General features: G+C 41.4%; 4 protein-coding genes across 4 annotated transcripts; all 4 read right to left on the reverse strand.

The window, feature by feature from the left end:
- Positions 1-1,981: 1,981 nt before the first annotated feature.
- On the reverse strand, positions 1,982-8,010 carry LOC133913799 (uncharacterized). The gene is made up of 14 exons (XM_062357066.1): positions 7,726-8,010; positions 7,114-7,250; positions 6,883-7,016; positions 6,382-6,527; positions 6,065-6,144; positions 5,482-5,739; positions 4,907-5,017; positions 4,634-4,756; positions 4,169-4,290; positions 4,030-4,099; positions 3,578-3,670; positions 2,992-3,119; positions 2,536-2,677; positions 1,982-2,333 (listed from the first exon to the last, which is right to left on the reverse strand). Exons 1-14 carry the CDS (start codon positions 7,898-7,900, stop codon positions 2,202-2,204), a joined length of 1,851 nt encoding a protein of 616 aa, XP_062213050.1. The 5' UTR covers positions 7,901-8,010; the 3' UTR covers positions 1,982-2,201.
- A 1,316-nt stretch (positions 8,011-9,326) lies between these two features.
- Positions 9,327-10,066, reverse strand: LOC133913801 (uncharacterized protein At5g65660). Its single transcript, XM_062357069.1, has 2 exons — positions 9,712-10,066; positions 9,327-9,615 (listed from the first exon to the last, which is right to left on the reverse strand). The coding sequence occupies exons 1-2, from the start codon at positions 9,982-9,984 to the stop codon at positions 9,460-9,462; spliced, it is 429 nt and encodes a 142-aa protein (XP_062213053.1). The 5' UTR covers positions 9,985-10,066; the 3' UTR covers positions 9,327-9,459.
- A 3,650-nt stretch (positions 10,067-13,716) lies between these two features.
- LOC133913800 (putative pentatricopeptide repeat-containing protein At1g03510) lies at positions 13,717-15,332 on the reverse strand. Its single transcript, XM_062357067.1, has one exon. The coding sequence runs from the start codon at positions 15,257-15,259 to the stop codon at positions 13,937-13,939; it is 1,323 nt and encodes a 440-aa protein (XP_062213051.1). The 5' UTR covers positions 15,260-15,332; the 3' UTR covers positions 13,717-13,936.
- A 581-nt stretch (positions 15,333-15,913) lies between these two features.
- On the reverse strand, positions 15,914-20,410 carry LOC133913802 (derlin-2). Its single transcript, XM_062357070.1, has 6 exons — positions 20,098-20,410; positions 19,863-19,962; positions 18,399-18,613; positions 18,176-18,259; positions 17,333-17,386; positions 15,914-16,621 (listed from the first exon to the last, which is right to left on the reverse strand). Exons 1-6 carry the CDS (start codon positions 20,194-20,196, stop codon positions 16,424-16,426), a joined length of 750 nt encoding a protein of 249 aa, XP_062213054.1. The 5' UTR covers positions 20,197-20,410; the 3' UTR covers positions 15,914-16,423.
- Positions 20,411-22,016: the final 1,606 nt, after the last annotated feature.

The following is a 22,016-nucleotide window of genomic DNA, read 5'->3' on the forward strand; positions in this document are numbered from 1 at the left end:
AATTTTGAATCGCGCGTCTAGTCTTCTTGCTCGTATTTATATAGCAACCACTTGGAGATTCTTTACTAGACGATCAATTAAACAAAATCGATGAGATATCTGCCCCGAGAGACGGAGCAAAGATTCCCAGAACAAAACACAATCCACACATGGCGATGAGCAGGAGAAGCAAGCCCTCACGCACTTCATCAGCTGCAAGTTGCAATGCATGCATTCATCTGATCACCGGCACAACCGAAACCTTCCCCTCTGCTTCCTCTCCTAACCTATTCTTCACTCCTTTTTAACTAGATTAGATGGGAATAGTAAGTAGTACCGGTTGCATGAGTTCAAGGCAATAATCAAGTAGTACACTTGACATGGAGTGACCTGACCATGTGCCGCCCAGCTTCGATGCAGAATTTTTTAAATAATATTATTTTATTAAAAAATTGTTAAAATAAAAGATTTATCGGTATTCCACATGCCGATATGTTATGTGGCACTAGATCTAAGAGCATGTCGGCACGCGAAATGCGGACCAACGGTATGTCACCATTTCACGTGCGATAAACATCCGAATAGACACTAACAAAGGTGTCACAATAGCGGATAGCCGACAGGGCTGTCGGCAAATGGAATGCCAACAGGACTGTCAGCTGTCTTTTTTTAATTGATTTTAATTAATAATTAGGAGAATATAATGTATTTATTGAAAGATTTTTATTAATAATTAGAATAATATTATGTATTTAACGAGTCAATGCCAAAAGTCAATGTGGATCCTATAAAAGAAGTTAAAAGAGTTGTTCAAATGATATCATATAGTGGTTTATTTTTTTGCTAATATTGATTCGATGTAATTTTGTCGATATTTCTTTATTTAATTGATGTAAAATTATGTGTGTAATTTTTTTTAAGTAGCGTTAGGAGGATACAAAATCTATATTTTTAAACAATAATAGTTATGAACCACAATTATTATAATACCTAACATAAAGGTTACATATGTTAGTAAATATTACATGAAAGAGAAATCGGCAGCCACTTATATAAAGGTCTATCGGCACACGGAATGCCGACAGACCTAACGTGATACATGTCGGCATTTCGCGTGCCAATAGATCATGACATGTCACCTGTCGGCACGCGAAATACCGACAGGCCAGTACGCTGCACGAACATCCTATGTGGCACACCTCTTTAGCTATGCCCACAACCTATCGGTATTCTATATGCTGATAGGCCTCCGAGCTCAGTGCCACGTAGGTTGTCGGTATGCAAAATACTGACAAATCCTTTGTCGGTATTCCGTGTGCCGAAATTTTTGAATTTGACTATTATTTTTACAATTTAATAAAATGATATTATTAAAAAAATCCTTCGATGCATGTATGTATGCCCTTTGATTAATTATTAAAAAAGAAAAAGAAAAGGAAAAGCTTCAGTGGATGCATGCATGCCCTCACTAATTATTAAAAAAGAAAAAGAAAAGGGAACTGATCCCAATCAAGTCCGTATCGACCATCACTGGTTTCAATTCAAACGATTTATGGGCGGTGGTGGCATGGACATGTGAAGAGTATTATTCAATGGGCATCGCAAGGACACGAGGAAACAAAGAGAATCCGATGCAGTCTCTCTCCGTCTCCTCTACTGGAGCAGGATGTGATGTCCATTGTTATTATCGTGGTACTATTGTCTTCTGCAGTGTAATTATTATTCATTTCAAATCACAAGTAGGGATAGGTCTTTTTAAGTTTGGCTAAGAAATTATTTCCTTACCAGATCTTCTTGTCATTTGAATTCCAAGTGAAAGGTTTCACTGAAGAGTCTTTTACATCTGAGTTACTCCGCATCGCATGGTTTTCCATGTGTCTTTTTTTTGGCAGTCCAAAGAGAAACCTTACTGTCCACACGGTGCCCAGCCTCTCGTCGCTACGCTGGCGGGCCAGCAGGTGGGCACGAAGTACATTGGACAGAAAGCTCTGGATGTGTCATGTGTGAGATATCATAACAACTTGATCGTATCACTCATCCCGACCGTTTTATTTGTACATAGGTTCTCTCGATATAAGCACTACTGGTGTTTCTTTATCTAAAAAAACACTAATAGTGTTTACTAACATTATTGCTTTGTCACATACTCACATGAATAAAGTCCGGATGTAAGAATTGAAGAGAATGACGATACAGCTGCAGAGGGAGTGTTGTGTTGCCTGTCAAGCAGACGGAGCAGACTGAGATACAGCACTGTTGCGTGCAAGAGCATGACCCAGCAGTCGGAAGGAGGGATGGACATCCTGGACACGCTCCAGATACAGCGGGGTCTGCATCTCGATAAGCCGAGATATCTGCAAAACAAGATGCGCCATCACAACTACTGTAAAACCATTTCAAAGACTCAACGAAATCAGCAAAGAGCTTAGAGCAGTTGAGTTTTGTCTACAAGATGATAACTATATAGTCTTAACACAACTTCATCAGTACTTATGAATTATCTCACGCAAGTAGCAACTATTTGTACACAACAAGGTAAAAACGTCCGTTACTTACCGCCCTGCGGAACGCAAACATCTCTTCTTGACCGGACAATATTGACACTAGGCCAGCTGTAGAAGGCCCCGAGCCAACATTGCCTCCTGCTAAAACATCTCTCCTTAGCTTTGTCCCCTCGGCCTCAGTTTCAAACTGAAAACTGCATAACATGACCTCCCATGTCAGAAATCATGATCAATTCCAGTGCAATTCAAATGCCCGCAGTGTTCTATATTTCGAATGTAGCAGATGACCTTGTATAAGAAACATTTTCCCTACCACCCACGGCTCAATCAATCATTTTCCTATGACAAAGCTCATTGAGACATATTTTCAGTTCATGGTCTTTGTAAAGATGAAGAGATAAGACGATATATATGGTTGCTATTACCGTTGAATGTACAAGGCACACATATTGAATTGAAATTTGTATAACATGACTTTACATGATCAGGAATAGGTTATCAACGTTACCTCTCTAAATCAAAAAGAGGTCCTTCTTCAGTTCCTTGGAAAAGATCATCAATGGATGAGGCAGCTAGACATATAAGACGGCAGTGATGATTGTACAGCTCATCGATAAGCGTGATAAACCTTCTTGCCTAAATGAGTTATGATATTAGCAAACAAGGGGGAAAACAAATGTTTACTGCTTCAGTAAAATAGAGAGTTATAACTAACTAATGCTTACTGCATGTCAATTCAGATATCTATGGTAAATTAAACAAATGAAACTTTTCTGTTTTCCATGTTGCAATATCCTTTGAAAGCTCTCCAACTCAATCGACCTGTCCTCTATCATTCCATCCTATCCTATCTATATCTTGCTTTTTCCAGTTTGCCACATGCTTCTAGAGAACACATTTCACTTTGTTTTATTTGGGAGCACATATTTCACTTTGTTGTTTTCTGAAGGCTCCAGACTACCAGTTGCAACTGAACTCTCATACCCACCAACCAAACAAGAAACTTTAAAGCCCTGACCACTAAACTTCCATTCCCTTACACATATTACCTCCAGCTAAACAGAAAGCAGAAAAAGCAACAGGTGAAGGAATACCTTGTCACGAATTTTCATACTCATAGCTGGAATTTCTGATATGAAAATTGTATGGTAGTTCCTAGCTATTGCTATATAATCTGCAGCTCCAACCTGAAAATTAAGTATAGGAATGAGCAATGCATTAGGAAAAAGAAAAGCGACTGTGCTCTCGGAGATAATGAAAAAGAGTCACTGCTATATTTACATGATAAAAGCACATCGTATTGGGTCTTATATATTTATGTATTGTCTGATCAGTTCTTGTTCCATAATTAAAAATATGCATATACTGACGTTAGAATTCAGTTCAAAGTTTAGGAGTAAAGGAGGTTTAAAAAACAGGGATACTATCTTATTTTGTCAACCTGAAAGTGCCATGATAGTTTTGTTTTTCCCATCCAACTTGTACTCTAGACAGATATAAAAATGAGAGAGAGAGAGAGAGAGAGAGAGAGAGAGAGAGAGATTACGGGGCGACCACATAAATACTCGAAGTCAAACCTTGCCACGCCATTACAGCTTCGAGGAATCTCAATAGACCTGTCATGAAATTGAAATTAATCTAGTTTGCTTTTATTGGTACCGAGATGCTTTATCCAATGGACATACCTCCCGAACATTACAGGAATGGTGACAGAAACAATGTTTCCTCCTGTTTGGTTACTTATGTCGCGCCATGTATCCTCATACATACTGCGAGTGTCAGAAGTGACAGGCCAAAAATAGTGAACCTGTCGACAATTGAGAAAAATTTTAGTTATTTGATCAAGATAAACCTAATATTGCAGATGGTACCAGGAATAATCTAACTTGTTTATGTTGAAGCTTTTACAGGAAATAGATCACTTCATTCAAAGCTCATGTAACAAGCAGCAAGGTTATCTCCAGAACAAAAAATGCCGCAGATTTATGCAGATCAAGTGTCATAGATCTCATACATTGCTATACAATTTGTAAGGAGGTTGTGCCATTCCCTTACCAATCCTAGGATCACCTAGGTGCCTTCCTCCTCAACTGAATGCTAGCACCCCTAGCCAAATTTCAAAAATAATAAAGAAACGAATGGAAGTCAACCTGAGTTGAGCCTTCTGTTGGAATTAGACGACGGTAGTCCTTTTCAGTTCCAACAAGAATCTTATTGCAGTTTTCATCTAATTTTGATAAAAACTCAAGGAAGATGTCCCTCTGCATTCCATCCTATAAAACCAACAGAAAAAGAATGAAAAGATCAAAATGCAGTACTACAGTACCTTAACTTGAAAAGGTTGCGAAAAATGATAATATAGATAATTCATAAATTACAAAAAATAAGGAAAACGAAGAATAAACACTTAAAGAGGAACCTGCCTGATTCAGATCTTCAGGTGCTTTGTTACTGGTTGCTACGAGTACAGTCCCTGTGCTTAACAGTCTGCTTAGAATGCCAGACAGGGCCACAACAGCAAATACATCGATGGTCTGCACAAATGTGCTTGCTCAGTGTAGCTAAAAAAGCCCGGTTACTGAGCATATTGAATTAACAATGACAACTAGGTACTTCCCACTGCTGCAGGATCTTAAATTATTATGATAAACATAGTAAGTAAAAAGAGTATGTAAAAGTTCAAAGAAAAAGGAGACCCTAGCTAAAAAATATGACCGTCAATTCTGCACATATTGCTGCATGAGATAGAGTTTGAGTGTAGAATTCGCCAGTGAGGCATTAGCTTCATCAAAACTTATTGACATGTTGAAGTAAGAACTATGCTAGGTGATGTTGGCATACGCAGCCAATGTTCTTTACCAACGCCAATCTTACTTTATACTTCCCCAGTTTTTTCTAAGTAATCCAATAACCAAGCTGATAAATGCTATGAAAGAAATGGCAATTCTCTTTAAGATGGCAAAAGACTTCAATCCTCGACATTTGACAGTTTAGGTACCTGTATCTCATCAAAGCATAGAATGCTTGCTCCAGTTTTATTTGCCTGTCTATCAATCAGAAACTTGTCAGCAACCGCTAGAAGGATATGTTTTTGCTGTGTCTCTTGTTTATACTTCTCTTCCCCGATCAGCCACTCCTTAATTTTTGCATCAAAAGGGAGGCTTGATATCCAACTGAAAGCACTTGAGTGAATAGATTTGTCATCATCGCGCCTCTTCCATACATCATGCATATGATCATGTATTTCAAGCATGGCCTGCATCAAAGGAGCACCCCAATGTTATGCAAATCCTAAGCAACAAGATTGCAACTGAAATATGATGACACCAAGTTAATTTATAAAATTATGTTGTCACCGGCTTGCCAAACCACACGTGCGTAAGTGAGTTCAGATAGACGTGCATGTGCACGGGCACGTGCCTAACAGATCACAGATACAGTTCAGACAGTGTCGAGCCAGTATTGCGAGCCATGAAAATTTTCTTCAATCAAATAAATTGGTCTCCAGATACAATAGCTATATCAGGTTAAGACTGAATGAATAAACAGTCATTAATTATTCTAAATAGTAAAGAATTTACCTCGTGAAAGTGAAACCTCCTCCTGTGTTTGATAACACCTTCAGTGGCCCCATAGAACATGTCCATCAACATTGTCTTCCCTATGTACAGGTTGTTCCTTGAGATTAGTATAAGTGATAGAATAATCATTCAGAAAACAAACAATATTAGCATGGTAAATAGCTCACAGTTGTTTTCATAAAAAAATGTAGGACAATGACCCAATATAAATACTTTTTCTCATTTTTAGGCCATGATGGAAAACTAACAGAGAGAAGGGATTCAACCAGACTAGAAATCACTTATTTTGAGCATGCTGCATGATTCAGGTAGCTCACCACTTCCAACATTTCCATATAGATACAATCCTTTAGGAGCAATAGGTGTGACTGGTCTCTGGCCTACCACTGTATCTAGTTTCTTCTCTCGGTTCAGGTATGAGACCCACTTTCCAACTCCAGGTTCTATGCTTCCCCTTCTTCTCCTGGATTTAATCACCAAAAGACAAGTTAATCAACAACAATCAGCATAGTACAGTTCATCTATAGAGCAATCTTAAAACCTGACATGCTTTGACAGCTTAATTATATTGTTCTCGTGAGAGTACGCATTTTTCTTTAAATGCTCTTGCGAGAGTTGATAAATCACAATAAAGAAACAGAACACCATCAACAAATGATAAGGACATAAGAAACATACGTCATGTCTTACTAAACTATCATTATATAAGGTTCAAACGAACAGATGTACCATAACGTTAAACGAAATCACATGTAAGCACACTCAAGAGTTAAATGGCTCCACGACGAATAAATTTCAGGAAGGATACTAAATATTACCGCATAACCAACTTGTCAAGAAATCCCCTTTTCTCATCTATCCATACACCGCCACGCTGTTTGTCTTCAGCTTCTTCAACAAGAAGCTTTCGCCTCTCTTTTTCCCTGCTATTCTCCCAAATTGACAGCCTTGTCTGCACTTTATGTAACGCAAAAGTGAAACAGAAATCTTACCGAACAAATACAGAAGGCACTAATTACTGAGAAAACACGTAGCAATTTGCAACTTACATGGTAATCCTCCATTTCCATCTCATAATGTTCAAGTCTTCTAAGTAAGTTGTGTAATTCAGAGGCAACATTTTCCTGGTAACTGTCATGTGTGAGTTTCCCTTGGCTTACTAGATTCCTGTAGAGCGTAAGAGGACCTTCAGATAGAACATAAGAGTATGAGAAAAACAAATTAAGGGGGAAAATAGTAATGAAATCTGGTAAATGCAAGTGTCAGCATGTCAAACACCAGACAGCAGATGCATTTTTTTTCTATTTTTCCAGAGGGGAAGCGTGACCAATTTGAATGTGTTGTGGAAAATCCCCGATGCTGGTAATCACTAAAAGGTGCGCATCAATAACATACAGTAGAAAATTTGAACTCTGAAAACATATGAAATGCACAAATTTACTTCGGACCAAGTTAGTCCGGGATTAGTGGAAGTCTGATTCACCGATCAAGAATGGCGTGCCGGTGCAGCGTACAATTAGAACTGCCAGATGTTTCCAAAAAAATAAAAAAGGGTAACGGTACCAAGCGATGATCGATCGGCAGTGTACTGGACTACGAGAATGCTGCGACACAACCAATTGCGCCGAACAAAACAAGAGAGGGATCGGATCGCGAGGTACCTGGCTTTTTCCGGTGGTCTGGGGATGTGCCGTCCCCCGCCGCGTCGTGGAGGCAGCGGTGGGGGAGCCCGGCGGAGGCCAGCGCGCGAGATGCCCCATCGCGGGCGGCATCGAGGAGAGATTCGGGGGAGAAGGATCGGCGGAAGACGCGGCCGTGTATCCGCCGGAGTATCATCGCTCGCCGTCGCCGGGGCCGGGGTGGTGCGGCGAAGCGGATGGAGAGAGCGGTGGCCGCGTTCCGTGTCGGGAGGTGACGCGGCCTCCCTCCTGACCGCGGGCGGGGACGCGTCTGTATGGGCCTACCTACCACGAGAAGGAAAATGGGATTGGTAAGGCCCATCTGTCATTGAAGCCCATGAAGAGATGTAAGCGGGTCTTGTCCAGTGATGGGCCGGCTCAGCACCTTTTTGGGCCGTCATCTTTAGTCTTGTGGCTCTAAGTAGTAGCTGGAATATTGTCATTTTTAAATAAAAAATTTCAAATATGTACTTTTATTTTGAAAAATTGCAAATCTAGACTCCTGTCGTTCATTGGTTTTTTATTTTGTTTGAAATTTTTTAAAGAGCTAGATGATAGAATCCTCTACATCACGTAATTTTTTCATGACAATTTTTATGATGTTTTAAATTTTGAGATCATTGGAACGCAAATTTTTTTTATTTTTAAATATATCACCCGTTTGAAGTGCGCAATATCTAGATTTAAAATTTTTCAATATGAGTGCATATATTTGCATTTTTATTTAAAAAACGTAGTAGATGTACCTGCAATCCGTCGACTCCAGGTCGCAATCTCGTTGCTGATGATCTATCTGTCTACTCTCATTCCATTACTAGCTCATCAGCTGAATGATAGATACATGTCATCAAGAGCTAGATGCATGTTTTTGTTGTTGTTCAACCAAAGAATCTATATATGAATCGCACCGTACGCGGTAACAAAGCTTGTCGCCTGCATGAGTTCGTTACTCAGCCAACCACAACGCCGGCGACCGATGCCGTACGTCGTCGGCTCGTCCTTGTCGTTCATGGCAGGCACCATACCGTCGATCTCTTGCTGCTGCTGCTGATATGAATATGATGCTGGACCGTCGATCTCCATCGGAAACAACCAATTCTTCGTCCCGGTTCAGAGCACTTGCTGCTGCTGTACCTACCTGCCTTTAGATCCTTTGCAGCGCCAGCGTTAATGGATTCCAGTGACGTGCACGCCACTACAGGCAAAGCTTCATGCAAATAAATTGAACGGCTACCTACGTAGCAATATTTCAATTCAAGCTGAGAAAAGACATCGGCACGCATTACCGCTTTAACAAAAGCGCATCAATTGGTGCCAGCGGCGATCTGCACCACCTCCAGATGCTTGGCACGTCAGAGATATGTGTATGTGATGTAAAGATACAGCCCAGACTGTATGTTGCGGCTTGGATTGGACAGCCCAGACAAATGTTCTGGGACTGCTCGTACTCTACGCAGCTAAGGCACCTTTCGTCTTCGGCTCTTGGTATCCCTGCGCCTCCAATGGAGCCAACACTGGCCGATGGTTGGGCAAGTTTTGTTAGAAGAAATCTTCCTTTCAAACTCAATAGATCAAACAAAAAAGACCCCAATAAAAATATCTAGCACAAAGAGAATGGAATGTTTTGACAATCTATTAACATGCATATATACACTCAATCTGCCATCATAAGCCGCTAACAGCTAAGTGTGTTTTCATTTACAGATAATAATGGTTTCATGAAACCGAACATCTGGCTTGCAACTCAACTTCATTCTTCTTCTCTGCTTCAGGCAAACACATCTCATGAGGGCAGGGCCTCGCGAAGAATTTGGGGACCTTATCCCCAGGCATAATAACGGGCAAACCACACTCTTTTCCCACTTTCTCGTTCTGCAAACAAGACACGGTATCATTCTTGGCTCAAGTTAACAAGAAATGGTCTTCCAGAAAATGTTAAGATGGGGTGTGCGGAGAGCGTGCTACTACCTTGTGATCAGAAGCTGTCTTGCTCGGTGATGACGCAAAGGAGATGACGGTATGCTGGCCTTCCTGGAACATCACAGGATGCGGAGACCGGAGTAGGGAACGGAGCTTGTCCCAGTGGTAACAACATGAGAAGATGCCACTGAGGGAGAAGATTACAAGGAGAAGGAGAGCAGTCCCCAGGGGAAACCCCAGCGTAGGCCTTGAGGAATGATGCTCCATCGGCATCGGCATGGATGGAGCAGGTGTCAGATCTTCTAGCCTGTTCATTTGCATCAGCTGGCTTCTGCTAATTCTGCCTATTTGGTTAAGAGCCCAGACTTGCAAGTTGAGGAGACTGGGTATATATTATATATACTTGTAGGTACCTTGCGCAGCTGCACTTGCACGTACAAAGGATGATGAGAAGTGGACTGACTTGCACGGTCAGGTAGGCGGAACCATCCGTGGTACTGGCTATGGCCCACATGCATCTGCTGGTGGTAGACTGGTAGTGCTTGATGCTGATTCACTGTCTGTCTTTTCCAAGAAAAAGAAGCTGTTTAGATTATATGGATACACTTTCAAAGGGTGGGACGAAAGGTTCCCATGGAGATGATGAATTCACTAGTATGGATTAAAGTTACAGGCATGTGCACAAGAAAATGTAATTACTACGACAAAGCTTCAGCTTCAGAATGCAAAAAGATAGCAGGTTGGGAGAGCACTTGGGTTTCTACAGAAAGAAACTTACTGAGCTCTTAGAGATATAATATCAATATTACAATTATATGTTATTCTCGGAAGGACCTAAGTACCTAACAAGTTGACATATATAACATAAGTAAAATCCACTGTGCAAAGGGCACATATGGGATGAACATGAAGCACTTTATCTAGTGTGCATCATCATTACCCTTTTGAAAGGAATATACTTTTCAATTGATGAAGGGCTAACTTCTTGAGTATCCTTGACGAAATCCACACATGTGTAAGGATGGCACATATGCAAAGTTATCAAGAAAATGTGGCTGCTAGCTACTACCTTACTAAACCTGGAAGCTATGCCTAAAGAAGGCAAATCAATTTAAGTCCTGACAGCTATGGTATACCATAGTTTCAGAACTAGTAATTAAGGTCCCATCCACAAGCTTCTCCGTCTCAAAAGATCACCATGAGTGGTACATTTCGAAGAGTTGGAAAATTTTAAAACTCTATGAAAGAGGCAGAGCACACGGTGCAAAAGAATAGTAACGAAAAGATAAATACATTTTTTAGTACTTCATCAGCTCAGCACAAAGCAATTTGTTTTTAGCTGTACGGCTGTACCATTTCCTAACAAAACGGGCACATCAAGCATGTTTCGTTTTCAGAAGCATTGTAGTATGTTTTCTAGCTATCTTCAACTCTTGACAAAAGATGAGCTGCATGACCAAATCAGATACACCTGTTTCCCACTCAGAGGCTCCCACATGCATAAATAACATCGGATATAAACCCCTTTTATTAACACACTACATCCTGTCGGTTAAATTTCCATGCACGTCAGTGTGCTCCCCTTCCTTGAATGGATGCTCTTTCTTCAATGGTTCATGACCTAGTATATGGAATCAGCAAAGTTGCACTCTCCATATATTTGAAAATGCAGATCAAGGATTTCAGAAGAAAAGGTACTGATGGAAACGAGCAAATTTAGTGATCGAGAAAAGCATACTGCATTGAGAGGACTACGAATTATGATCCCAGAATGTAATGTTCAGTGGCAAAAAAAAAAAGTGGTGTATAGCGTAATCAGGGCACATGTATGATTACAGATCTCAGTCCGATTTATAAAGCAAAGTACAAGAAATTCATGGGGTCAAGAAAAATATCAGCAGCGTAACAATCTTAGGTTTTCTAGTGCAAAAGGCAAACAAGATGTGTTGGAGAAATTAGGTTGATAAAATTATTTACACGTTAGCCAATAAGCCATCTGTCATGGGCCCCAGCACCACTAACAATAGTGATCCATGCTAGCCCACCTGCAGTAGAGCTATTTGAGAGGGACCTCTCATGTAGAATATTAGGTAAGTGTCCCTCCAGGTAATTAGAAAATCCACAGGAAAAGTATCATGCACTACAATCATGGCTCAGGGAAACAGTGATTGGTATACCAGTTAGCTTCTCACATACTGGACAAATTAATGTAACATCCCGAGTAGTCATCACCCATGCTAAGTTTATCAAATTTCTTTCATAAAAGTTGTAATACTTAATGTTATTACTTATTACTCGCTCTTATGATCTGAAGCTACCAAAGGAGATCCTACCACTGGAATTTTCCAATGAATACAGGTGTCCCTTATTTATTAATGTTTGAATCAGCTTGTTTAGTTTAAATATTTGATAATTCAAAAGAGTAGTTTAGCGTAGATTTTTCCAAATCATACTGACTTATCTCAAGCTTTTAAGCTATAACCAACATATTGGACAGTGGATGCAACAAATTGATTGGCCCCAAAGACATGAAGAATATAGCATCATATGTTACAGATGGTAAAACAATTTATATTACAATGTGCTGCAGATGGACATTTCATATTTCGCACTTCGGTATAAGCATGAAGCTTGAGAAGCTAAATGCTACACCAACACTTTTTTCCAAAAAGCTGACAATACACGTACAGAAAAATGTCTTGCTATTTTCACACTTCATGCACGAACCAACTGATCTAATGTAAGTGTAATGGGAGAGCTTACTATGCAATAATTTATTTTGAACGCTAGATGAGGTGGATGAAAGATTACAGGAAGACAATTAAGGATCTTGCTTGATTGCACCAACTTTGACAAGCCTTCTTTGTATATTTTTCTAACTGAGCATGCTTTTGGTAAAGACGCGTGAAAGTTAGAATCATATGCATTCACAGCAAAAGTAAGTTCCAGTAGAAAGATAAAGGTAGTTCTCCGGTCCATAGAAACTGACCTAAAATAATATTATTATGAACTTCAGAAAAAAGGAACCACAATGAATACCGTGAACAAATGTGAATAGTAACCTTAGTGCTATGCCTTTCTATAAATTGACAGAACTAGGGCAGCAAAGAATATGCCGACTGATTATAATGTGGAAAATGATGTCTGTAGAAACCTCCATGGATTTTTTCCAACAATCAGCTGAATTAAGGCAATAAAATTAATGTTGACTGATTGTAATGTGGACTGTGCAAAGTAAAGTGTACAGAAACTTAGAGCTAAGTGGCAGTGACACTAGAAAGAGTATTGATGAATATTGGATCCTCTAGTGTACTTTGAAATGAATTTCCATGTGTGCTGACGGGAAATGATGTTGCCAAAAAGGAAGTGGTACTGTTTACTGTCATTGAATAGAGCTTTTGGCCGATAGTGTCATGTTTAAACTTGCATTTCAAGATTGCAATTCAATGCATATCACATTGGAAAATGACATTAAACTGATATAGGAAATGACGAAATGTATGAATACGATGGCAAGAAGTTCATTGCTATGATTGAACTTTGACAGTGGACATCGAATATCAGTCTCAACCTACTTCTGCGTATACTTTAACTGTTTAGCATAGTCATTGTCGACAATTAGTGACAAACTTATCAGTCTTATAATGTAATAAATGCAGGGAGCTCTACTATCTCAAGTCTCGGAACAAGATCTATGCAATGGAACCGAGGAACATAGATAGATCTGGGGTCTCAGAATAAGTCATGGTTGCTGGTACATATACACCTGACTCGCACCATCACCAGAAGCAAATCTTATGTTCTGCAATATCTACAGTTAACTATTTTGCCACATAGATGTTTCTTCTTCATCTACAGTCAGTTAAGTTTTACAGTTATGTCAAATTCTGCATATGACATCTTTCTGACAGATGTGGAGTTGGGACCCTAGTCCAATTAGATGTTTTCCTAAATGCTAAAATTAAAAAAAAAAAAGAGAGTAGAGTTTCAAGTTTAAACCGAAAAAATACCATCAAAAACTAAAAAAGGGATAGTGACATTTCTGATTTACCTTTCCATGGACATATAGCTATTGCATATCTGAATGAACTTTGCTGTGAAGCAGTAATGACACTTTGCAAATGTGTGCCTGATTTTTTCATATAAAACCACTGCTACCAATCAGTCAGTTCCTACATGTTTTGACTGACAGAAAAACTGTTAAAATCTTAGCTTGGCTGGTATAGACAACGAGCCATTGGGGGGGGGGGGGGAGAATTTATTGGACATTGCCTCAACAACTTGACTTGTGGTGTATCATCCAACTGCTTCCAGGCAATCTCTGCACACCTCGCTGCTCCATCTCCCTTCTCACCTGCTCTGCCTCCTCATGCATTCCCACGCCTGCATAGATATTTGCGAGCGAAACAAAGTTTCCTGCATTCTCCGGTTCAATCTCAAACAATGCTCTCCCAGCAACCTCTGCCAATGTCACCTCCCCGTATTTCCTGCAAGCAGCAAGAAGAGCCCCCCAGGCTTTCACTGTTACCTTAACCGGCATTGTCCGTATAAGCTCGTAAGCTTGATGCAGCCTTCCTGCCCGGCCCAAGACATCAACCAAGCACGAATAATGATCCCCACTTGCCTCCACTTCATATCTCTTGGTCAACACATCAAAATACTGCAATGCATCATCTGCGCGACCAGCATGGGCACAGGCTGCCAACAAACTAAGGAACATGATGCCATCAGGCCGAACGTCGTCCTGCTCCTCCATATCCCTGAAAAGCGACATTGCAACCTCCGCACGGCCATGGAAAGCGTAAGCTGATACCAGAGCGCTCCATACAACTAAATCCCGATCCTGCACCTGGTTGAACACCCCCTGCGCGCCAGCTAGAGAACCACAGCGCCCGTACGCTTCGATGAGGGAGCTGCCAATGTGGGATCTCGCCGACATGCCATGCCGCACCGCGAAGCCGTGCACCTCCTTGATTGAAATCAATGCGCCCATCTCGGTGCACGCGGGGACAATAGCCAGCAGAGTGATGAAGCTCGGCGCGACGCCCACTCTTTGCATATGTCGGTAGACCTCGATGGCTCGGGCCGGGTGGTCCTCAGACTCTGCAACAGCGGCAATCACAGTGTTGAAGCAGGATGCGGTCGGGGGGACGTCCATGAGGTCGAGCGCCCGCGCCGCAGCGATGAGATCTCCCGCCCGGACGTGGACGGAGATCATGGCGCTCCAGACGACGGCATTGCGGTTGCGGGCGGGCAATTCATCGAACAGGCGGCGGGCGAGCGCGGGGGCGGGGGAGTGGGAGCTGCCGTTGCCGTAGGAGGCGATGAGAGCGGAGGCGAGGAAGGGGCTGGAGAGGATGCCGCACTTGGCGGCAAGCGCGTGGAACGAGGCGGCGGCGCGGGGGACGCGGAGGGCGGTGGCAGACTTGAGGCCGAGCGGGAAGGCGTGGGCGAAGGAGGGGTCGGTGAGCGGTGGGAGGTCGGGAGCGGAGAGCATGCGGGAGAAGAGCGCGAGCGCGTCGCGGTGGCGGCCGGCGTTCACGTGGGTGGTCAACTGCTTCGTCAGCGACGCCAGGCGATGGTGGCGGGAGGGCATAGTTTTTGAGTGAGTCACCTGCGGCTGAGCTCCCGTGGACGACGACGGTGACTGCGCGCGACGCTGGATCGTATCGTCTCCTCCGGTCATAAACATAAGTAGCTTTCAAAATATTTAGTTTATGAGTCTTAAAATCAGATAGAAAGATTTGTCTTAAAAATGTTTTTATAACATCATAAATTCAAATATTTTATAAATATATTCTAATTGAAAATAGAGATTAAAATTATATATTAAAAATCATCTCTTATTCAAAATGACATATTTATAATCAGATAGAGTAGCTTTTAATAACTTGCGGTTGTGAGCCCAAACCACATAAATATCAGTGCACCCTACAAGTAATTTTTTGCATTTTCATCCAAGCTGATGCGAACCTTCATTATTTCGGCTATGTTTGCTCTATTCCTCTCTAAATGTTTCAAAATTACAAAATTCTTTTTGCCAGTGTAAATTACAACTGTTCTTCTGCATTCCCGATGTTTAAACAACTCGCTTTTTGCATGTCGGTATCCTGTGGACTCGTTTGAGCAGCTGAGTTGCCTGAGTGCATTTGAGTGCTGGGTTTGACTCGACTATTTTAAGAGAACGAACTCGACAGTAACAACTGAATACTCTCAAAAGAGGTAAGATACAGCACGAACTTGCCACCAGTTAAAAAATGCATCTATGTCCACATGGAAGGACGCAATTGAAAGTTGGGAGGGAGAAACCAACCTACAATGTGACCACTTCATTTCAAGGATCGTCTTCCATCACAGTACATAGAAACCCATAACAACGTTAAGAGCCATTTCTTGCACTATTCTGCAATGTCAACACTTGATACAATTCTCGCTGCCAACATGATTTGTTCAAAGAGTTTCCTACGCTAAAAAGATGCATGAAAAAGGGTACCATGGTCAGATGTTAATCATCGCAAAAACAGGTTTCAGAAACAGGGGGCGGCCTGCCTGGCAATCATAGATCGTTTTCTTTGACCTTGCCATGGGGTGAGAAACTTAGCTGCCTCAGAAACTACTAATCTTTTGTTATGCACAATAACTCTGATCTAGCCTGTATAAATACACGAGAACATTGGCTTGTACAATCCCGCAATTTGAGCAGATAAAGAAACTGCCTCTCGGATCTGTTGCAGCCTCACAGGTCATGGATAGCAAATGATCATTGGACCTGGGGGCCTGGACCCACAGCACCAAACCTTGCGCCCGCACCAATCCCGGCATTTGGTGGCCGTGCCACAACAACATTGTCATCAGCAAATAGCGCCTTGATGAACGACGGAGTCTTCAGGGGGCGACGCCCAGTCATCCGTGGGTATACATCTTCCAGAAAGTAGTACACATGTCCAGCAATCATACCCTGAGAAGAAATGTGATATCAGGTAGAGATATATCACTCATTCCTCCAAAAACAGAGAATGATGAAGATGACAATAGGAGCTCTATACAGGCAAACTACACGAGGTTCCTTTGTCAATTCAATGATGCAGATGTGACTCAATTGAAGTTCATAATTCAGAACACAGTAAACAATTTTGAATGAAGATGGCAGGAGCCTATCAAGTGTGGAGGAGGTAATATAGTGAATTGAGTAACAACTGCTGCTCCACTTTCCTGACATTAATACAAGTTGCTGTGCCAAATTGATTTATTAGCATTCTGATCCAAACCCATGCAGATAAATGTGCAAACCCATAGTAATCTACAGACCATTTTCTAACAAGTTGGACAAGCTTCGACGACATTTACTGTTAACAGGTGGTAGGGCAGAAGTGAGATGGGCTCTCACCATTCATAACAATTCAAAAGCTTACGAAGTAACTTCTTGCACATTTTGCAACTAGGAAATGCCAAACCAAAGTCACACATGCAAGCAAATAGATAACAACTACATTCGTGTGGCCACGTGGTAAATGAAGAAAAATAGGAGGAAGATAAGCAATATTTCTATAAATCTGTGCAAGAATTAACTCATCAGGAAATGATTTGTTCTACGAGATTCGTTATTCAAATTCACCACTGTAATTCCGCAATCATTATTATAAATTCATCTGAACAAGAAGAAGCATACCAAGAGATCCACCCACGTGCTGCTTCCGACAAGAATAGAGAACCCCAGAAGGACCTGCCATTCAAGAGAAAACAATTTAGACAACGGCCACGTTCACCTGGTTAGAGCTGGAATACAAAGTTGTTCTTAAATAAACAAATCAACAGTGCTCCCTCTGTCTCACAAGTCCTCCTAACCTGGAACTTACTGTACATCATATGGTACTTCCTACCCTTCCAGTATGTATTTACTCCTACAAGCATTTATTCCCCCTCAATCGAATGAATTAGGAGGTTATGGTACTCATTATCTCGCACCTCGGCCACATCTAAAATGAGGGAATTACACAGTAAACAGTAAAGGAAAGACCCACCTGTTCCTATAAAATTGCTATAAAATTTTAGTGTATTAAGTAGGCCCTTCCTTGTGCCAAAACCAGTAGTTACTTATGTTGTCGAGTGAAACCAATATTTCATATTGGTAAAAAGACAAAGTTTATAAAAATGTAGGCTGGTGCCTTGGATAGCTGCTAGGAACTGTAGATGTTTCTCAAAAAAGTTCAGTATTATTTTAATCATTAGATATAAAAACAGCCAGGAGTCAATAGATGTGGCATTTGGGCCATGTGTCCCTCCCAAAACCAGGTGGAGGATTATTATTTTTTAACCATACCACTATGCATTTCCCCTATATAGATATGTGCAACCAAAAGAATTACAGATTTCACATCTCATGCAACATTCAAGCATGAGAAAGATTATCAATTTCATACACATAAGGCCACAATAATAATAATTTAAGATGAGAATCAGGTGGCTGATACAATGATGTGTCACTCAAGAAATGGAGCAGAAGAATACTTACCCAAGGTAAGTAAGCAGCAGTAAAGGTGAACAAGCCCAAAAAGCTCATATGGATGAAGGGATTGTGCTTGCTCCAGACATAAACCTGATATGCCAAATCAGAACAGAGTTATTACTAATGTTCTGCCTCAGACAACCCAGGAGAGACAATTTTCAATGTAAGATTTCCCTCAAATGTGTCCTTTTATATTGAGAATTATAAACTATGAAAGTTAGTCCCATACCATCATAAACGTCAATGAATTGCTCAAGAACAGAATTCTGGCAAATGTCTCCGAAATGTAAGGTATCATCCCTCCAATTAGAACAATGCCAGTTAGGACAGTAGCACCAAACAAGAGCATGTAGAAAAAGTCGGCAGTTCTTCCTCTGAATGAGTTCTCCTCAAGAAGCTTGCAGTACCGCGCAAGAAAAAACATATGGAACAGAAAATCCAAATCTGAAAACAAGAGTAACCGGGTTCAATTATAAGAATGAAGCACTTGAAATATGCAGAAAAAAATATGAAACACTGCTAGTATAACAGTAATTACAAGTCCCGGAATGCTGCCCGCGTACACATGAAACAAACAAGGAATATGTAAGCATTTCCATGCTGTTAATTGAATATGCATAAACTAGCACTATGTAGTAATAACAATCCTGAAATGCTGCACGCGCACATTCGAAACAATCCAGGAATATGTAAACACTTCCATGATGTCAAATGGATATACATTAACTAGCACTATATCCAGAGGCAACAACTATAGATGTTGGATATTCAGATGCAAACCAATGCTTCTTTCCAGTATCTACGTTCATTTAATGACCTCCTGTGGACTGTGGTAACTGAAGAAGCAGCTGTATAACCATTTTCAACATTTTCTCAATACAAAAACTGTGTATACCAGACCATGACTCCATTAGCGGGTAAAAAGAGCTCTCAGACATTATGAGTTTGAAATGCAACATAATCACAAATCTAATCTGCAAACTGTGCACCCTAACTCACAAGCTCTTCACAAGGCCTGCCACCTAAAGCAGACTAAGCCACACAAATAAGACCGATGGCACTGAATCAGGTTCACATGAAAAAGGTTCAACGGACCAGGGGAAAGGCTCTTCTAACGTACTCTGAAGATTTAGAAGTTGAGTTTACAAACCCAATAATTACTTTGCTGCTGAGTTTGATACATCAGCTAACAGAAAAGGACAAATAAAACAGGTCGATTCCTTTTCGAGTAGAAATTGTCGTTACGCACAGCTCCAACAAACATAAATAGATGGCAGACTGTAAGGCGCACAAACCTTCCTCACTGGGTGTGCACAATGTTTGCATTCCAACACATCCATATGCTACAGCTTCACATCACATGATAAATGATACCCGTGGAACCAAGGTACTGAAAACGGTTCTACTAGGCTGCATACAAGGAACCAGTGCACCTACTTGTAACCGTATAATCACCGGTCCACACAATTGGGCTGGTAACGCCATACAATCACTACTAGGTCAGTGACTAAGCGGCTACCGGTTAGTGAATTTTTAGGACCATGCACAGAATACATTGAAAGAGTTCTCCTTGTGTAACTTATTTTTGTGGAGTCTGGCAAATGGTGTGACATTAACGCAACAATTCTACACATCTCCACTAACTCACAACGCCTTGCACTTGCGGGCTAAGATATAGGTAAGGAGCACATACCCATCTTGCGGAAGTAGAGGAAGTTGGTAACGAGGCGCCAGATCTCGTAGTGCTGCACCACCAGCTTGGGGTTGAGGTACAGGTGATACGGCGAAATGATCTGCGAAAGCGGAGCCATCAGGTCATGAGCACACCAACAAATAGACACTCCAACGACTGCCAAATCACGCGATAGGAGACTGGCAACGGAGGAAGAGGAAAATCTCCTAATCATGGGGGAGAGGCAGGGAGAGACCTCGAGGGTGCAGCCGACGGTGGTGACGACGGCGGCGGTGAGGTAGGAGCGCGTGATGATAGGCATCTGCCGGTACCACTCCTCCACCGCCTGCGCCATCTCGCGCGAAACCTTAACTCTCTCTCTCTCTCTCTCTCTCTCTATCTCGTAAACCCTAGTCGGCCCAAATCGCAAATCGGCGACCAAATCGAAGAGCGGTTGGAGCAGAGACGAGGAAGGGGATGGAGATCAGATGGCGGACGCCGGACGGGCTTTCGGGGATGAGGGAGAGGACGGCGTGGTCTTAACCTTTTCCCAATGGCTGCGGGCGTGTCACTGACATGTGGGCGCCTCAAGGAGGAACCTGCGAGCCTGGCCGAGGCGTCGGTCGCAGTGACGTTTGTCTCCCAATGAGAGGGCGACACGTCTGACTTAACCCCGGATCAGGATGCGGGGATGGCCGGGGGCCGCCGGCCACCGGTTTTTTTTTTTGGAAACTTGAATTATGACTAAAGCACCTGAATTGTTTGGTAATATCTTTAACTCGGTAATTTTCTAGAAAATTAGTATATCTATTACATTCTTATCTTATTATAAATCGTTTCTTGTTTTTCTCCTTCACGATCTAATTATTATACGATGATATCACTTACTTCTTTGCTCATTTCCCCTTACTCTTTTCTGTCATGATTTAGAGGTCGATATGTGTAGGTATAGCTATTAGTGTTATCACATGGACTTTAATAAATTGCTACATCATACTATAAACACTCGATATATAAAATTAAACATGGTAGATCTTTTCAAATGTTTGTTGCAATATTTATTTTTTAATTAAAACTTTGTATTCACTGAAAGATAGGTTTTTTATATAAAAGTGTACAATGGTACATGGTGATTTTTTAATTTGCATGCGCAAGTTTCAAATATGGGCTTCAACCTCTTGTGTCTAAACAAACTACGAAGAAACTAAAAATTATCTAAATGAAAATCAGTGGCTTTCTTTATTTTGAATCTGGACAATCAAATCAAGTTACAGAAGCTCGGTGGAGTGGGTAAAGAGTCGGGTGGGAGCACGGACCATGAGTGAATTAATAAAGCGTTTCAGTTGTTGGCGATCATGTGTTTTCTTTTCTATATTATATGTATATTTATATTTACTCTAATAAATATAATGCCAAACTACATATATGGATGAGCCCACTAAGTATTATTAATGGTAGCCTCTAGCACAAAGCATTAGGCTAGTGTCATGTACATAGCCACTTTCTACCACATCTCGCTTAACCGGATTGACTAAATTAAGATTTTAAGAAAGAACACACAAGACACGTATTAATCCGTATTAGTCTACCATCAATCATCAATGTGTTCCTTACCTCGCCATTCCTGTTCAAGTTTGAGCACAATGGCTATTGCTATCCATCCTAAATTTACTATCGAGGCTTGTGGAACCATGTCCTAACTTAGGAGGACTTTAAACCCCACTACTATTGTTCAAGAGCAATAGTGTATTAGTTTGATTATTTTTAGAAAGGATCTGTCTCCTTCTCGGATGTATAAAAAACTATATTTATCTTAGTCATTTTTCAAAACCGTTTAATCTAGATCCAATCATCACACCGGCTTCTCCTTTTACCTTACCCCTTCTCGTCTTTCTCTCTCCCCATCTCTTGTTCTTTTCCTTCGATCCCCACCCCGATCCCAGATGTCGCAGCCACGCCCTATGTATATAGCCACCCCCTCCACCTAGCACCGGCAAAGGCTTGTTGGAGCTCATCCTCCCTCCCCGATGAGCCTTTTTTCCTCCGTTTTCACTGGTGAGCCCCTATCTTTTTCAAATATGCACGAAGCTCCCCATCCTGCTTTTCCTTCTTTGTCTATGACAGCTCCCACTACCGAATTGATCGCCGCTAGCATCCACCTCACTAGCCACAGTG

The sequence above is a fragment of the Phragmites australis genome, chromosome 3 (genome assembly GCF_958298935.1).
Source record: "Phragmites australis chromosome 3, lpPhrAust1.1, whole genome shotgun sequence".
NCBI classification, from domain to species: Eukaryota; Viridiplantae; Streptophyta; class Magnoliopsida; order Poales; family Poaceae; genus Phragmites; species Phragmites australis.

Bases quoted from the DNA above. Each gene is read 5' to 3' on its own strand.
- LOC133913800 (XM_062357067.1), bottom strand. From the start codon at position 15,259: ATGCCCTCCCGCCACCATCGCCTGGCGTCGCTGACGAAGCAGTTGACC.
- LOC133913799 (XM_062357066.1), bottom strand. From the start codon at position 7,900: ATGATACTCCGGCGGATACACGGCCGCGTCTTCCGCCGATCCTTCTCC. The intron at 6,145-6,381 runs GTGAGCTACCTG...ACCTGTACATAG, and splicing joins ATATGGAAATGTTGGAAGTG to GGAAGACAATGTTGATGGAC. The intron at 2,334-2,535 runs GTAAGTAACGGA...CTTGTTTTGCAG, and splicing joins TGTTTGCGTTCCGCAGGGCG to ATATCTCGGCTTATCGAGAT.
- LOC133913801 (XM_062357069.1), bottom strand. From the start codon at position 9,984: ATGCAAATGAACAGGCTAGAAGATCTGACACCTGCTCCATCCATGCCG. The intron at 9,616-9,711 runs GTAGTAGCACGC...TCTTGTTTGCAG, and splicing joins AGACAGCTTCTGATCACAAG to AACGAGAAAGTGGGAAAAGA.
- LOC133913802 (XM_062357070.1), bottom strand. From the start codon at position 20,196: ATGGCGCAGGCGGTGGAGGAGTGGTACCGGCAGATGCCTATCATCACG. The intron at 18,260-18,398 runs GTATGGGACTAA...TTGGCATATCAG, and splicing joins ATTCATTGACGTTTATGATG to GTTTATGTCTGGAGCAAGCA. The intron at 16,622-17,332 runs GTATGCTTCTTC...ATTTCTTCTCAG, and splicing joins GCACGTGGGTGGATCTCTTG to GGTATGATTGCTGGACATGT.